This window comes from Lampetra fluviatilis, chromosome 51, assembly GCF_964198595.1.
Source record: "Lampetra fluviatilis chromosome 51, kcLamFluv1.1, whole genome shotgun sequence".
Taxonomy (NCBI): Eukaryota; Metazoa; Chordata; class Hyperoartia; order Petromyzontiformes; family Petromyzontidae; genus Lampetra; species Lampetra fluviatilis.
The window spans coordinates 4392796-4411572 of NC_136325.1; the positions used below are offsets into that span (position 1 = coordinate 4392796).

Below are 18777 nucleotides of genomic sequence, written 5' to 3' on the forward strand. Positions count from 1 at the left end.
ATTTGGGTTAGATCATTTGTTTGTTTTATTATTCACACATTAATATGTGTGTGATGTAACCCAATAGCCTTCATTTTGAATTAAAATTGTTGATTGTTGTAGTACCCTGATAAACCAGTGTATACATGTGTGACTAAAACCTGATCTCGGACCCAGGATCTCAACTGTGCCATCTCAGAGCTCTGACTCCTGAACCACTGCGTCAACTGTAGCCTTAAAATGTAATTAAAAAAAAAACATATGTAGTTTAATCACCAGGGGACAAATTGTCTTTGCAGGGCAACATGGACATCTCCTGACTTCATCACACGCCTTGTAGGGACTGAGTCTTTGAGCTGCAGTGAACCAATGGTTATGCCGATTAGATGTCTGGCATTGCTGTTGTTCACAATTGCACCGAATAAAACATGTAAATAGAAAGTTTTAACACCTACACTCAAACTTAGGTTGTTCAAAATACTGCAGGGATGGTTCTGTTACATCACCTTCCAATGGTTCTGTCAATTCGGGACCAATACTGCCTGAAGCTAATCATTGTCCATCCGTTTTCTTTCCCCCCGCATCACCCCCCCCCCCAAATATATTAATTGTGTCAGGTTATGAGATGATGACATTTCCATTCGGAAACTCTCGTGACCCAGCGGTGCCTCGCTGTGTTGGAGGACAGAGGACAGTCCTCTTTGTGACATAGCTGCCATCGTTTGAAATCTGGAAGTTATTCCTGGTGTGTTAAAATGTACCCGTGTCTGTTACTTTCAGGCAAAGTCAATGCATTTGCATTGTTGTTCTCCCCTCATGAGGTTTGGTTAATTATTCTTTATTCCATAATATGGCCCAGTTTCTGTACGTGATATGTGGCGACCCTAAATTAAGGCAACTCAGAAATGAGTCTAACACGTAGCCTTTCGCGACCAATATCATCCATAATAGGGTTTTTTTTGGGTTAGATCGCGTAAATATATAAATGTGTCATTAAAACCCACCACTACCCGACACAGCCAACAAGTCAGGGTTGTCACGTAAACAGAATTGGCATGTTCTGTTAACTTTGTAATACATTTAGAGATTCGTTGTTTTTTTTTGTTTAAATAAGCTTCGAATAGAATGCTATTCTTTATACAAGAATACTGAAGCAAAGAGAACAGCTCTTGTCACTTATGACAAGCCTTGAAAGTGTTTGATCCATGCCCTGTACTATGTGTGCGAATGCACGTACAAAGTGCCGGGCGAGTATAACACACGGTGAGCTGGATCAGTGTCGGAGCACAGGTCATGTCGGTCAGTCAACCTGGACCACCTGAGGTCTGTCCCATTACGTCTGGCGAGCAGCGATCCTTCGACACCTCACGTCGTGCACCGCTATGGCAACGCCTTCGTCACGTGGCTTCGAAGAGTCGCCATCACGAGCGCACGGTTCCTCACCCGGCTGTTGAACGAACATCACCACGATGAGCGCCACGGCGGCCACCATGAAGAGGATGCTGATCGTGATGAGAATGACCTCGAGGCCGCTGAAGCGTCGCCCCATGGTGACTGCTCTGCAGGATCAGCTGCTGCTGCAACCAAACAGAGCGCAGGGCGCACGGCACATGCGGGTTGTCACAGAGCAGCATGGGCACTTCCATCCGCCCGCATCGCTGCGATGACGCCGACGTTTGCAATGAATGGTCCGCGATCCGTGGATCGGCGATGACGGCCCGTGGAGTAGAGTTGTCGCAGTCTTTCTTCCCACGAGGTCAGACGCATAGGCAGTGAATATGTTTTGCAAGACACCGCTGTGCAGTGGGGTTCAAATTTAATATTTACTTCAACGGTAATCCCGTCGGGCAACACGGTGGTTCATGCAGAGCCACTGGCGGTACAAGTGGTTAACGCGCTGCAATCTGAACCCAGTGAACTGAGTTCAATTATCGACTCACATCAGTGACGAGTGAAAGCAGAACTGGTGGTGGTTCTCCCAGCCCTGTGACCAACCTGAACGAAACTAAATCTCAACTATTTTGTTTTATTTCACCAGGTAAGGCCCATTGAGCTATATAGCTCTTCTTCAGAAGCCACCTGACCACATATGATAGCTCAACGAAGTGGCTTATCACGTGGAAATGTATAGCAGCCGAAAACTCTAAACGCATGCTGATTCTAAATGTGGAGGGGAAAACCTGAGCACACGGAGAAAAATCCATGCGACCACAGGGACAGCATGCAAATGTAGTGGTGTTAACTACTCGCTGTTCGCAAACTGTGACAGCAGATCGTAAACAAGGTTTCCCCGCTCAATCAAACGGTCAGGGTCAAACTTGGTGAGGTAGGATCAAAACCCAGATTGGGAAGGATCAATCAGAGGGTCTCACAAGGTGGCCGGGGATTGGACAACCCGGCCACGAACAGGTATAAAAGCCAGAGCGCTGAGAGCTCTGAAGAGGTTCTGCTACACGAAGACCCAAGTCGGCCGAAGACGTCTAGGACCCTGGGCCAAGCCCTCCAACCCTTATCAGGGCTAGGGCTCAGAGTAACCAGTGGTCGGGGAGAGATCCCCTAGGTCCAGCCAGAGGATGCTGGGAGAGCATGGAGATTAGATAGCCTGCAAGGTCCGGAGGCTTGTACCTTCTGAGGGTAAAGGGTGAGGGGACCATATACCCCTTAGTGTGATAGGGACGGTGTATTAAGATAATAAACAGTGTGTGCCATAAAGAAGTGTAGGAGTCCGTCCTTAAAACACTACACAAACACCAAATATATAGCTGGTGTCAGATTCGATATCGAACCCATGACCTCCTGTAGAGCATGCCAGGTAGTTTACATCTGGCCATCATGGCACCCCTTACCACCATGTGACCAGCATGTGAGGAAAAAAAATCTGCAATGGCCGCCACGGCATGGAGAGGCTTTCGTTCATCGTTGAATTTATAATGGCTGAAGTTATTTAATTTGACTATGTATTTTTACACGTATATATAGTCTTCATTTCATAATTGAGCCAACCGGTGAGCACAATCAGACAAATGTTAGAAGTTAAATATGTTAGGTCAAAACCAACACTGTTGAAATCTAGGCCAAGCTGGGCCTGAAAAAAAAACATGTTATAAAGAGAGCATGTTTATTAAATGAGAAGACTATCTTATGCATACATACAGCTCCTGGCACATGTGAGCTAATTACACAGCAGGAAAGCAAACCAGGTCTCACCTGGTGGAGCGCTTTCACATTGATCCAGCCCATGGGCCTGCTGTGTTTGTGGTTGCACCTCTAGCTTTTTAGGCGGCCGTGGAAGCAATTCAAAATTTCCCATGAATCCATAACGACGTTTGCTCGTTTCTAATGCTTCGTTGGTATTGAGATATCATTGACATTAAGTGTTGTACATAACACGTGTTCATGCATATGGAGTGTTCAAAAATGCATATGTCCACGTCGGGGATGAGCTCCCGAATTTTTTGACGATGACAGAATTTGTTTTAAATCGGGTCTCGGTGTAAATTTTAGACGATTCGAAATTGGTTGGGATTGATTTGAAAATGCAATTAATGACATCACTGATACGGTATCACTTTCGTGATTGCCCCGCTAATAGTGCTGCCACACGACGTAATAGTTATGACTCGTGACGTCACTTTTGCTAATTCTGAAAATCGAAAAATGTAAAAATTTTCATATAAACTATAAATATTTGAAGTCAAATCTTAACTTTCGCCTAAATAACTGATATCTGAAAAAAAATCTTGAACTCAACTTGAATCAATGTGTATATACATATGGACAATACTGTAAAAATTAAGTATACAAATGCGGTATAAATGTTCGCACATTACGCTGAAATCCCACCAACACAGGTTAAATGCCCAGCCATTCACATCACTGGTGGGTCGAGTCATATCTGGAACTCTATCAGGCCTCCCCTGGTTCAAGCCTGCCTTCAATTGTTTGCCTGGTCCGGTGTGAGAGACAAAACGCTGTGCTAGCCCTTACACGTGAATCAAATGACTTACAGGCAAATAGTGAATATCTTTATGATATTCGTACTGAGAACAATTACAAGTAATCCGAAATGTAATAATCACTGACTTATAGTTGTGGGTGGCTGGATGCCTCGCGGGGGATTTGTGTTATATCAGTACCCTGAGTCATCGCTCATCATGTGTGGGAAATGTTTTGCACCTTGGGATTTTATCTTTTTTTGGGTGTGTGTGTGTGATTTTTTACGTGCGGATTATTAACAATTAGTATGGAAACTTTGTCTTCATATTTATTTTTCCCATTTTTTTTTTCTTTCTACACCGATATATTTTGTTCCATACATTCTCCGCGAGATTTCGGACGCTGCCATTATGTAACGGTGAGCACACCGAAATCACACAACCTATACGTCGGGCGGTTGGATCCCCCTCAGCTCAGCTGTTGAATCAATGGGGAAAATTTCTTAAATTACCCTTGGCTTTTGTCCACCCGGCATTATATAAGGGGAACGCCGTAGTTAGTCGATCGGCAGGTCGTGCGTCGTGGGGTAAAGTTTGGGTAATCGCTCCAGCGGAGGCCCCATCTGCCAGCAGTCGTGTGTGCAGGAAATTGCAGGGCCGCTCCTTTAGCCTTTACATCCTTTGTTTGTGCCCAGGTGTCCCCTTGTGCAGGAATATGTTGGCCAAATGGGCTCTCTCAACTGATTACAAAGTTCAGGTACGTACATGTGTTAATAGGCGTTCATTAACCTCATTTGCCCCTTGAGTCCATTAGACTAAATAGGGTGCCTCTTTGCGTACATCGCAGGACACGAGCTTGGAGTGCGTATTTATGTGTGCGCTTGCATATATTAACAACGAATGATGATGAACACTAATCAGACGCATAAACGTGTCTCGGTTTAATAACGACCGTGCAGATAACTCAGAGGGGTCCTTTTTTTTCTCTTCACCTCATAGCCCGGGGCACGCTTAACGTGATTTCCTCCGCTGTGTTTCGGGAAGAGGCCGTGTCGGCCATGGCTTGGGAGGAATTCCGAGCCCAAAAAAAAAAAACACGGTCGCTCCTCGTGATTCCCGGTGACATGTCACCCTGGCAATCCAATCACGTGACCGCACGGGGTGACATCCCTCTCAGGCCGAACAGTCCCCGGTGAGTATTATTTCACATCGTCTTGCCAAGTATGCTGAGCAGTTCGCAAGGCTCTGGTTAGCACGGTTGGCGATGTCAGATGTGAAAGAAGTTCAGCATACATATGTAGTGGTGATACGCGCTGGCAGTAGGGATCGTGTGGCAGCGCGTGGTGATTGGTCAACTAGGGTGGGTGCTCACATCGTAATTTACAATATTACACATACAACCGTTAAACTATTATCTATTTCTTTTTTTATTTTACCAGGTAAACCCCAGTGAGCTAGAAAACTATTTTTCAGATGCCACCTGGCGACAGATGATAGCTCAACAAAGTGGCTTATCACGTGTAAATGTATAGCAGCATCTCGTTTTGGAGTCTTTCCAAGGGCACTGGAGGCTTATGTAATGTCGTAGCTGCAAATAATATCTGTTTACTGGTTTCAAAGTCCTCTGGGCCTTTGGCCTGACTGATACAGATACTATAAATGCTGCTGATGCGTCCACACCACTCTATAAACGCTCGGACACCTCGGGTGACCCAGAAATAACGAGAGTGCCTCTCAATATATAAAATCATATGCAAGCAAAAACTTTGTCCATAATACTTTTTAAGAGTGAAATTGGATATATAATGCAGGACCTTCTTGAACAAGTAAACCCGAAACTCAGGGAGGGTTTTCATGTGCAGGTCACCATGCTGCTTGTGCCAGGCTATGTGCCCTTTAAGGCCACGTGAAGTGTCGAAAGCGCGCTGGCAAGAGGTCACAGGACAGACCCAGGTGCCATGGGTTGACTGACTGAGATGACTGGCCGATGCACCACCTGTGCCCCCTACTGTGCCAACTTGCTGTGTATTAGCCGCCCGGCGCTCTGCTCGTTGTTATGAGCGTCGATCCTCTGCCCTCCATTGCTGCTGGAGGGCGATTGCCTCCCACTGCCCAGAAGCATCCTTTACGCCCGACCTTAACACTGCTGGAACCAGTTATTGGTAAATCCGCTCAGCTCCATATCCTCTCGAACCACGTAATTCCATCTCTTCTTTCACCCCACGTGACCTACTGATTAAACTAACTGTGGTGTAACCATTTAACACTGCTGGGTTAACAGAGGTGGGAGTAGGTTTAATTTTTTTAAAACTTTGACATCGTTTCAACTGCTGCACGGGGTTATGGAACCGGTGTGATAACCATTACAGTGTCCCCAATTATACTGTAACCGTAATTATATGGAATTAATCACGTGTAGCACCCTTCAATTTATAACATAATCACTGCCCACCGAAATGCATTGATTGGCCAAAATAAAAAAGTACGCGTACATTTTTATTCTGCTCATGAGATAAGCTTTTGCGAACGACACACTTTTTTACCTATCCTGTAAGTTTCCGTTCAACTTAATTTTGTGAATTCAAACTATGAATTAGAAACCTGCCGTACTATATAAACGTACTTGTGTGTGAAATGTAATTAGCATACTTTCCAGTGCCATGCCAATGAATAATGCATGACGAGAGTGAGGGACTTTCGGTGCCATTTTGATAATTTCAGATGGGCACGAAGCTCTGTCTCCATAAATTCTAAATATTAGGAGGCACACGCAAACAAATGAGGGAAGCATTTTTTATATTTATTTCGTACTGAGTTTGGCCAACTAAAGTATGACCGCTACAAGTACAGAGTGATTAAATGAGCTTGTGTGTGGAGCAGTGGTTCTTAACCTTCACCCCTTTGTTTCTTAATCGTTAACAAAAAAATATTGAATGTTAATACGTAGGTTTGATGAAACAAAGTCGTTGTACTTACATGCCCGTGCTCGATTTGTGTTCTGATGATTTACCGTCGAAAAAAATTCGACCGTGTTTCGCACCCCCAGAAAGGGCATCTCGCACCCCCAGGGAATGCGTACACTCCAGGTTAAGAACCACTGGTGAAGAGGCTACATGGATTGCTGCATTGCAGGATGGTGAGGAGTGAAAGAGCAATCTTTCTATGGAAAATCTGGCTGCAGCCATGCGAGTGTGGAATTTCCACGACTTCCTCGAGAATTTTAGTGGAATGACAATTTGTCCTGATTGTGACTGAGTAAACGCATGAGTGATTGCGTTAATAACATAAACAAAAAAACCACTGCAGTTTTGCAATAAACGGTTAACGATGCCGTTTTGACCTGGTTTGGCCTGTGGCATCGGCCATGAAACTGCAAATACAGATGATGCCAGGGTAAAGAATTACGAATTAAATTGTCATTTCAGATAAACGCCATAATTGGTTGAAGGGAAAAAAAACCCTTTAAAAGCTCAGCTGGATGGCAGCTACGGGTCAAATTGCAGATCTTGTAAGAATATGGGCAAGCATATTTTTAGCGAAAAATGTATCTGCAAACCCATAATGTAGGTTTCAGACATTCTATCAGATTACATTTTTCCTCAGAATGTTTCTTTGTTTTTTAATAGTAATTAAATTGTCTTCAATGATTAATGTTCTAAGATGTCATGTGAAAATGTAACCCAAAGATCATTAATGCGATAAAAAGGATGGCATATGTAAAAAGAAAAAAAAAACATTAATTTTACAAAGAATGAAAAGTGAAAATATCCCCAGGATAGTCATATGATAATAGGGCCAAGTTCTGTTAGTTAGTGCCAATCAAAATCAGCAAGACACATAGCCAACACCCACGCACCTGACCATGAATTTCTCCCCAGTGCTAAAGTCGACTCACTGCAGACGATAATGAATTTGCATTCCGTTATGTGTACACACATACATTATTATGATGATGTGTACACATACACACAGATAAAATACAGTATTCTACAAAGATCCCCCGTATAGCCTTAACAGGCTGTTGGGGCAAGTGCTGTAAGCAAGCACCTATGAAGGTCGGCACGGCACACGATGGGGTGGGTGGCCAACACCATACCCGGCCCCCTTTGTCTCCCCAGTTGCAATGTTTACACACTGCACTCGGTACTAATTTGAGGCTGTGTCGACCTAGGGGAGACCCAGGACCGGTTCAGATAATCATCACTGGTGCTGGCCATGAGCGGGAATCGTACTCGGGTCGCCGGGTTCGTAGTGCGGCGTGCTAACCGCTACACTACTGCTTTCCACATATATGTGCATATATATATACACACATAAAGAGCAATGTTCCTGACAAAACAACTTTTTATTTTATTTTGTACGGTGCAGCTTAATGCAATTGCCATGAAACGACAGTTTTTAGTGTCAGCAACAGAACTCACATCAAATGTGTAGCATAATGTTCAATGTGGCAACTACACCCGTGCCAAAGACGAACTCCAATGGTGAATCGTAATTTTCCTTCAATTATATTTAGATTTCTGTCGCAGAACATTTGCAAAACCATTATAAAAGAACTGACCTCATTTGCAAAGAGCTACACGGATACCGGAGAAGAGCTAGACATGAATGTGATGAAGGTATGCGTGAGCTGGTGGAATTTCTATTGAGTGTGAAGGCCGTGCAACTGCACAGGCACGGAATGGTTACTTTATTTCATTCTTTGCGCGGTCCATGAGGGATTCTGAGACTGTTTCAGTTTTTTTAAATTACCGTTATAAAACTCGCCTATTTATACTGCAGCCTTTCCCCGTAACTTAAGATACCAACAAAAAAATGTAATGTTGTCCGATTGGATTACTTTTAGACTATGATTCGGTTTCATCATCGTTCTTAATTGTATTCGAGTATAGTCATTGATATTATTATTAGATTGCATCTTAACCTGTTAGTGTAGTTTTATGTTTATTTACATCGTTTTTGGGATTTTTCAATATGAAAGGCGTTATGTAAAATAGAGGTTAGTATTATTGTACTTTGCACCAATGCCCCATGCCAACCACACTGCACTGCTGCATATGTGTGTAATGTACTTGTGAATCACAACGGTTTCTAGGGCAGTCTCTAAGCATGTGTCTCACACACCATTACCATTGCCCTCCACTGGCCGGCTTTAAACTCTACCACAGCTTTCTCCATTCAAATGGAAATGAAGTAATTACACGACACATTGCAGGATTCGGATGATTGGCAAGAGTGTAAATCCTGCACCGCGTGTAATAAAGTGTAATGAAGTTTCAGAATTCGCAACGCAATCTGGATAAATGCATGCGAGTGCAAGAATGCGACAGCGTGCGTGTAAGATATACACACGGTGAACATCAAGTATATTTTAATCATGGTTGCTTGCTGAGCACAGGCCCAAATGCCCCAATATGCCAAACAGCCAGTAACAAACAAAGCTATTGAAGATTTGACAGATGTCATTCACGTTTGGCTGAATTGAGCACAGTTCTTTTTTTAACAACTTGGGAAATGAGATGATGGGAAGGGATTCCAAAGTGGAGCAGTGCTAGGAAAGAGAACAGCCACTCTGGTAGACTGAGTCCTCATAAACTCGGCATTGAGCTGAAGACATGCATCATACCTATTGATCCCCATGAGTGAGCAACCACCCTTTGCATTGAGTTATGCTCTCGTGGTGAAGGTAGTGTGACTGGCAACACTTGAATAAATCCAAAGTTATTTAACCACTTATTCATTTCATTATCTATTAATAAAGCCCGGAGTTTTGGTTTATCTGTTTGTCCATCAACTAAAATGATAAGAGAGCATTTCAGAAGGCTTGAATAAAAAAAGGCATAGAAAGTGGACCCCCCGCCCTCCAGATGTGGGGGTAAAAAGTTGATCCAACAGGTGTTCAACAATTGTCGACCCCCCCTCCCCCCCAAAAAAATATATGTTTCAGGCATATATGCCCAGATACCCTACATACAATAGAGTCATTATTCTTCTTGGTTCTTTCGGTAAAGTCACATAGAATGGAAATAATAAAATAATAAAAATAAAACATAATAAAATAATTCTCACAGTGAGAATTATTTTATTATTCTTACAGTGAGAATTATTTTATTATTATTTTATTATTTCCATTCTACGTGACTTTACCGAAAGAACCAAGAAGATGAACCCCTGCAGTCACGAAAGCTTTAAATCGTGAGTCATTAGTATTCATATTCTTGGTTCTTTCGGTAAAGTCACGTAGAATGGAAATAATAAAATAATAAAAATAAAACATAATAAAATAATTCTCACAGTGAGAATTATTTTATAATTCTCACAGTGAGAATTATTTTATTATTATTTTATTATTTCCCTTCTACGTGACTTTACCGAAAGAACCAAGAAGATGAACCCCTGCAGTCACGAAAGCTTTAAATCGAGAGTCATTAGTATTCATATTCTTGGTTCTTTCGGGTGGTCACGTAGAGAGAAAACAACAACTAAAAAATTTAAATGTTAAATATATTTTTTGGGGGGAAAATAATGAAAGCAAAAAAAACGGGTGGCAGGAGAACATCAGTGGGGGCGACGAGAAGCCCTCCGTAGGAGCTAGAATAAGGTGGCCGTGGGCGTTAGGCCGCCGATGCTCGAGCGTAATTAAATACGCGGACAGACACTTGTGCGAGTTGCAATTCAACCTCCGTTAATGGCCCAACTGTCAGAAGGTGCAAAAAAAAAATATCTCGCACTCGCTGTTAATAATTAATGCGATGCAAGATTATGGCTTTTGTTTGCAGCCTTCAGCTCCAGTAACAACGCCTGCGCTGTGTCCCGTGGACAAGTGGAGCTATCACTCCGAGATAAACCCTCGTTATTGTACTACTACTAATAATAGTACGTTGGTCATGCACGACCTCGCATCCCAGGGAGAGCTTGACCTTTCAACCCCACTATCCATCGGTGACTGGGGGAGCGTGTTACTCTGCAGTGGTCTACAGGGCACCTGGGATGGCAGCAAACACGAGGCTTCTTGCGTGTTTATGGCTGGTTATTGCCTCACTTGCACAACTCTGACATAACAGACACATACTCATGTGTCGGTTATGTCAGGAGTGCCGCCCGGTGCCGAGATGTCAACTATCTCGCCTGGTATACAGTAGATCGTCGGTTCGAGCCTGACCCTGAACGCCTGTATATTTGGAGTTTGCGTCTCTCTCCCTGTGGTCGCGTGGACTTTACTCCGGGTTCTCCGGGTTTTCCCCCTCCACTTTAGAAACATTAGTTTTGAGTATTTGGCTTCTGTCAATTTCCACGCAATAAGCCACTTCGTTTAACCATCATTTGTGGCAGGGTCGCTTCTGAAAAAGAGCGAAATAGCTCAGTGAGGCTTGCCTGGAAAAATACAAATAGTTGAGTTTTAATACTCATGCAACGTTTGCCAGCATAGATAGCACAAAAGAGAAAACAAGTCCTCAACCACATTCATCATCGACACTTCACTATAACGTAGGCCTATACGGCAAGGCCTATACATTATATATACGGCTGGATGCACACGGCAGTGCGTGTGCTGCGCACGTGCGCTCTGCGTGAGCAAGTCCCGTGTCTGTGCTACACGGGTGGCTTAGGTCCACACACAGACACCACCATTCTCCCCATCATAATCATAATCTTTATTTATCCTGGAGAAATCCGATGAGCTGCAAAGCTCTTTTTGTTACAGATGTCCAGTCGGGGTGGGTAAAAAAAAACAATGCAAAAAAAAACGATTGGAGTGCAAAGTAAAGTAAAGGTAAACAAATCACAAAAAAATATACAAATTAAACTAAAACATTTTTTTTTATCTCGCCAGGTAAAACCAAAATGAGGTATTAACTTATCTTTCAGAAGCGACCTGACCACAAACGATAGCTCAACGAAGTGGCTTATCATTAAAAAAATACCGATAGGAGCGAAAATCATAGGAAAGGTAAATCAAGAGCTCGCAAACAAAACTGCACCTCCAGCCTTTGAAGGGGAGGGGAAGTTCTCCTCGTCTTTCGGTTAAAATAAAGAACGAAAACAAGCTGAAAGGAAAACAGATATTGAATCAAACGTGCAATTAAACCAATGCTGTATACCCCACTGGCAATTAGACGGCGCAGCAGAAACTGTGTTCTTGCCAGTTCTGGCAAATCACAATTGATTTACTTATGTGCGAAACTGCATGTGCATCAGATCCACGCCAAGGAAGACAATCGGAACTCGATGTTCCTTTGAACATGAGCACAAAAGGCCGATTAGCATACACGGTGGTTGTAAACTGTGTACATGCACCTAAACATCTATACTCGTATAGTGTAGTCGATATGAGTACACTAACAAACGTGGGAGTTGTCTCCAATGACTTAGTTTTTTTATTTTATTTCGCATGTAAAACACTTCTTCGTGAGTAGCAGCAGCCTTCTGTGGAATAGTCTTGAGACTCGGTTATGCAGTCCCGAATAAATACTTTACATCACTATCAGAACAAATAACAACAATTCAACACATTTGTCAATAACGCTCCCTAAAAGTGAAAACACAGAAAAACACTTCTATATATAATAGGCAATGACCCTTCAAATTTCCCTTCTTTGTAGCAGAACAGAATGGCCTGCCGATAATGATATTTGCGCATTGCAGCAACGCAAGGTCTTACCGTGTGGACGAGTGCAAATCTGATCGCCTCGAGAAGGGGGCAAAGTGTGAGGAGCCACTAGATTGCTGGCCGGGCTGTCTTTTTGCCCGTGTGTGCTGTTCATTATAAGCCCAGAGATTTTGCATAATGCTTAACCCAGACGATCGCAAAGCAGCCAATGGAAAGAGCAACTGACAATCACCTCTGTACATGCCATGAATACTTAGGCAAATAGGTGGGTAGGTCACTGCGTATGGAAGCAGGAAGATAGGCAGTAGGGGAAGGTAGGTGCGATATGTTAAATGTCTCGCCTGATATACTGGAGGGCGCGGGTTCGATCCCAATCCTGACGCCTGTATATGTGGAGTTTGCATGTTCTCCTCGTGGTCGAATAGTTTTTTTCTCCGGGTTTCCTTCCACATTTAAAACATGCATTTGTAGTAGTTGGCTACTATACACTTCCACATGATGAACCACTTCGTTGAGCTATCATTTGTGGCCAGGTCGCTTCTGAAAAAATTAGTAAAAACATTGTTTAGTTTTATGTGAGATAGGTAGGTCGACAGGAAGATAAGAAGTTGGTTGGCACTGACGTAAAAAAGTTAGTTAGGCAGTATGTTATGTAAGTATGCAAATCTGTGTAGGTAGGTTTTATAACCATTGTCCCATTGAAAAAAATAATGTAGAGCTCAAATGGGTTTTACCTATGCTGAAATTAAACAAGCACGTATGTAAACAGGCAGTAAGTAGAAATTATAAGTGAATAATGCCATGGTTCGTCCATTTAATTCAGTAACATTAGTGAAGAGATGCAATGCATCCATTTTAACAAACGCATGCATTTGCACATCTAGACATTAAATGGTGGCTACACATTGTGTGTATAGACTATACTATTGTACATTTAATTTGCCATTTTACTTTATTACTTCAATCAGTAGAACTGTGTTCCATTAAATAAAATGGGTAGGGAAATGCTGTGGATGTACAGGGCTTCTGTATTCAAATCCTTAACCATTATCTCTAAATACCTCCCATTATTTCTCAAATCATTGACTTTTATGATATTTATTGTGTCAATTCAAACATGCAAATTTTCTCTTGTCAAGTTGTGGCCCCCTTCCCACCCTCCCACCCAAACACACGGCCATCGTGAACCAACCACTCACAGACACGGCCATCGTGAACCCACCCACAGAAACGGCAATGGTGAACCCACCCAGCCACCCACCCAGAGACATGGCCATCGTGAACCCACTCACCAACCCAGAGACACGGCCATCGTGAACCCACCCACCAACAGGCATGGCCATCGTAAATCCACCCACAGACACAGCATTCGTGAGTCCACCCATCCAAAGAAACCGCCATCGTGAGCACACCCACCCGCAGACATGGCCATCGTGAACCCACCCACAGAGAAGGCCTTCTGGAACCCACTAACCCTACAAAAGACACAGCCATCCTGAACCAACGACCCACAGATATGACCATCGTGAACCCACCCACAAACACGGCCATCGTGAACCCACCCACACTCAGACACGACCATCGGGAACCCACCCACACATAGACACGGCCATCGTGAACCCACTGATTCAGGCACACGGCCATCATTAACCCATTCACCCACAGACACGGCCATCGTGAACCCACCCACCCACAAACACGGCCATTGTGAACCAACCAGCCGCAGACACGGCCATCGTGATCCCACCCACCGAAACAAAAATCGTAAACCCACCCACCCACAGACATGACCATCATGAACCCACATATCAACAGACATGTCCATCGTGAACCCACCCACCCAAAGACATGACCATTGTGAATCCACCCAACTTCAGAAATGACCATCGTGAGCGGCGGGCCGCCACTATCTTGAAATAGAGTTAACTAGTGGGAAGTTACCCGGTGTTGCCCGGGTCTTAAACATATTTCAAAACTACTCTTAAAAATCTAACAGCAGTGCGTACTGACTGTGGTGGTACCTGCTATGATTACAGCAGTGCATACTGTGGTGGTACCTGCTATGATTACAGCAGTGCATACTGCGGTGGTGCCTGCTATGATTACAGCAGTGCATACTGACTGTGGTGGTACCTGCTATGATTACAGCAGTGCATACTGACTGTGGTGGTACCTGCTATGATTACAGCAGTGCATACTGACTGTGGTGGTACCTGCTATGATTACAGCAGTGCATACTGACTGTGGTGGTACCTGCTATGATTACAGCAGTGCATACTGACTGTGGTGGTACCTGCTATGATTACAGCAGTACATACCGACGGTGGTGGTACCTGCTATCACTACAGTAGTACATTCTGACTCTGTAGCAGTATAGCAGTAGCACAAAGTACTCACCTTAGTGTGAGAAATTAGCACGTAAATGTAAGATCGGAGGGTGACCTCTACGATGAGGGCACGGAAGTGGCTATGTTAATGTGAGAGATTAGCATGTCAATGTAAGGTCGGAGGCCGCTCTCCAATATTACATTAACATCATAATTTCTCACATTAACATAACTAGCCCCGCCAAATTCGTTTACGACCCTTGAGCTACACCCATATTAAACCTTTAAAACAGTCTGCCTCAGCAGCTGCCCCCCTCTTTTTTTTTTATTCCTGATGACGAACGCTTGTGTTGCGATTGAAATGTCATAGTTTTTTGTTATTTTTTGTAATTTTCTTTGAACTTATCTACATGACTTTACCGAAAGACCCAAAGAATATGAATTCTTGCAGTCACGAAAGCTTTAAGTCAAGCACTGCTACCATATACATGCAAGTCCACCCAGTTCTCCACCACACTAGCATATCTGTTCTCTATTGTCCATTTTAAGCTATTTTGGCCTGTCGAACAAACTCACTGATTGTCAAATTGTACCATACCAAATTTGCACACGTGATCTTGGGGGTCTGACATGAGGTCACTATTATTCTCATCCTCGCAGCAGCGGATTTTGGCTTGATATCAAACAAAGACGGTCACTAGATCGCATCTAAGATGCGCTTCTACTGCCATCTGGAACGCTGTTCTTTCCAATAAGACGCCATTTGAGATATGCAGTTTTCAATCTAGATTGGAAACTAATTCCTTTATAACTGCCTTTCGTGTCTAGTTTTGTGTCCTTCCCCCACACACCTCCGATTGTCCCGGTTGGCTACGCAACGGTGTGAAAGAAGTTCAACATACATACGTTCCCTTTCACGATGGTATTTAAGATTGTATTCGCGACAACATGCTATTGTCTCATTTAACATTTACGAGGCAACTCCCTCAGCATCCCCACGACCACCACCCGTCTGTGCACGGCATGTAATCTTTGAACTGAGGCTGCAATAAGCTTCCTTATTCCCAAGTAATGGGATTTTGTAGATGGTGTATTATCTCCTTTATCGTCCAGGGTTTCCAGAGTTCGTCTGGTCTGCGTACCCATCACGGCTGTAGCAGCTATGTAGGCCACAGGGAAATATTCAAACATCTTGCATTGATACGGCGCTCAAATGCCTCAGCAAATCGAAAGAGCTTGACATCACATCTCTTCTAATGCATTCGAAGTGCATGCCCAGTGGCAGCTGTCTCTGTGCAGTTCAACGCGACTCAGCCTGGAAGTGGACATTTGTCTGCAGCATGGAGGTGATGATTGATATGTGTACATTCATGCTAATAAGAGACATTTTCAGGTATTTTTTTATTATTATTCAAGCACAAATTTGGATCACACAATGGCCTACTCGTTACGGATGACATCAGGTGGATCAGTAAAAAACATTGTGCGTGGTCAGCCTGGGAAACGTAATGAAGTGTGTGGGAAGCAACGGAACCTTATCCTCCCTATCAAATAGAGGTGAGCAAATTGGTGGTGTAGTCTCCCCAACTATGCCCCCATTAAAGAGGGACGCAAGCAAAGTTGATGAGAGACAGTCACCTTTCGTGATCTCCCTTCCTAGTGGCACTTCGGGAACGAGCATTAGGTGACCATAATTCCAAAGTGAGTCATGATGATACCACTTGGGAGGGAGTAATTGGAAAGCATGGGACAAATCGTCTCGACCACAATGGGAAGAGGCCCTCTCTCTATTTATTTGCGGCCCACGCAATACAATTTACGTAATATTGAACTGTAACCAAATTTCAAGAACTTTGTGCAGAACAACTGCCTTTCATAATCGTCGTCATTCCCTGAGGTCGATTCGACTACTGGATGAAGGCGGCCCCAAGCCGTCCCATCTCTCACAATTATGTGATGTGACAATCCACTGAACACCTTGCACACGAGTTGATTTCACCGTTCAATTGTTCCCTTCATTTTGTGGCCACCACTCCATCATTGTTCTTGACCAATAAGCCAAGCCCCATTCTCTTTTTTTAAACGATTTGAATTGCATCAAGAACATGTGCGTGTCTTCTCAGCCACATAATCCTATTTCTGGCTCTCCGTGCTTATGTGCACAATTTTTTGTTTATGTTCTATTTTGTTGTCAGAATCACAAGTGTATTATCCGAGTAAATGACCCATTGAGCTATACAGCTCTTTTCCAAGGTTGACTCGGCCAGCAGGTAATGATTCTGAACCATATGTTAAAGCAGGTAGTAATGCACTTATTTAACACTTTCTTGTTTATACCAATTGGAATATTGTTCTATAACATTCATTCGAGAAGAATGCCGCTGCAGTAAAGATGTTAATGGAAACACTTCCTGCGCACTCAGCAACGTATTCATTACTACTATCAATATAACGTACAAATGTGATCTGCAGTTTTGTGCTTGTATATGGGAATATGTTCAGGAGTTGAATGCCAATGTCGAGGTCTGCTAGCCACGAGAGGGCTCGTGGCTAGCAGACCTCGACAGCAGAGAGGGAGAGTTTGTATAGTTTTGTTATTCCTCGATTGAAGGAGTGCAGGCTACACTGGTTTACGATATGTTTCATCGTTTAATTTTGCAATCATGAAGAAGCTGTGCACATCGGGCTGTTGATGTCCTGATGCGGTTGATGGTTACAACCAGTATCTTTTAGGAATACCAACAACATGGAGGTTTGATCTTCCAGTTATTTTGTTCAATGCTTCAAAACACCCGAGGCTCCCATGGAGTTATTCCTACAAGCGTGTTGAAGTTATTTTCAATGTTTCATTTAATTCTGCTTGAGTTATCAGCTTAATTCTATACTCTCATAGTGAGCATTGCACTGCCTTGTTTCCGAGAAAAAATCATTGGAAGATGATGTAACAGAAGCAATACTGAAGTTTATTCAACAGCCACATTTTTTTTATTGTAGCCGTTAAACTTTTCTATGTTGCTCTGCAAAAAGAGTGTGTTCCATGGTAACAGACGCTATATGTAAGTTTTAATTAATTATTAATCCTATAGGTGACCCAGGGGTTCAGGGGTCATAGCTCTGAGATGGCACCGTTAAGATCCTGGGTTCGACATCGGGTTTTCATTCACGCATGTGTAGTGACGCTAATAGTGTCACTATGGTGTTAGTGCCAGCCACTGTCAAAAGAGTGCTACTGTGCATCTGGAACCAGAGTAAGTACGGCATGTGAGCAGACCCTAGGGGGCATGGTCCTGGTGACGGCCTGAGAGATGGCAAGTGAGGACGGGGTAGTCTGGGTGAACCCGAGAGGGCACGTGACCGGGACAGGGTAACGAATGGGGGCTTGAGGGACATGTGATGCTCGGTCGGGATCCTTCAGGGAATACCCCGAAGGGGAAGTGGCCAAGGGCGGAGCGAGGCCACGCTCAGTAGCATTAAGGGGCAGAGGCCGGGAGCATTCATAGCTGTTCTCTGGAATCAACCCTCGGTGCTAAGTCTCTTCGATCTTCGGTCTCCCCTCGGCATCGTGGGTCAGTCAGGATGTTACCGACTGACCCGGTTATGTAGTTACCCTGTTGGGGTCTAGTTAGCGTGTGTACGTTTATGTGGTTAGCTCTGTTGGGGCTGTGTAATAAACGTGTTGCCTCCAAGTCAAGTGTGTGCCTCCGTGAAGAACACTACAATTAATTAAACCGGGCTCTCAGGGTAAGGGCCGGATCATGGTCCCATGAGGCCCCTGGCACGTCTTTTGGAGCCCCCCCCTCCCCCCGGTTTCCTATATTGGTGTCTTGCTTGCCTTCCTCCTCACAAAATCATCCACTAGATCGTCAAAATCTAGCTGTCTGACAAGGTCTGACTCTATTGACATAAGTGACAATGCGCTGAGACG

General features: G+C 43.8%; 1 protein-coding gene across 1 annotated transcript in view; it reads right to left on the minus strand.

Annotated features, from left to right (window-relative positions):
• Positions 1 to 1528, minus strand: part of LOC144948874 (sucrase-isomaltase, intestinal-like) — a 329860-nt gene extending 328332 nt beyond the window's left edge. Inside the window, exon 1 of the mRNA XM_078878575.1 lies at positions 1423 to 1528. Coding sequence (XP_078734701.1) covers positions 1423 to 1528 — 106 coding nt within the window. The remainder of the gene's footprint in view (positions 1 to 1422) is intronic.
• Positions 1529 to 18777: the final 17249 nt, after the last annotated feature.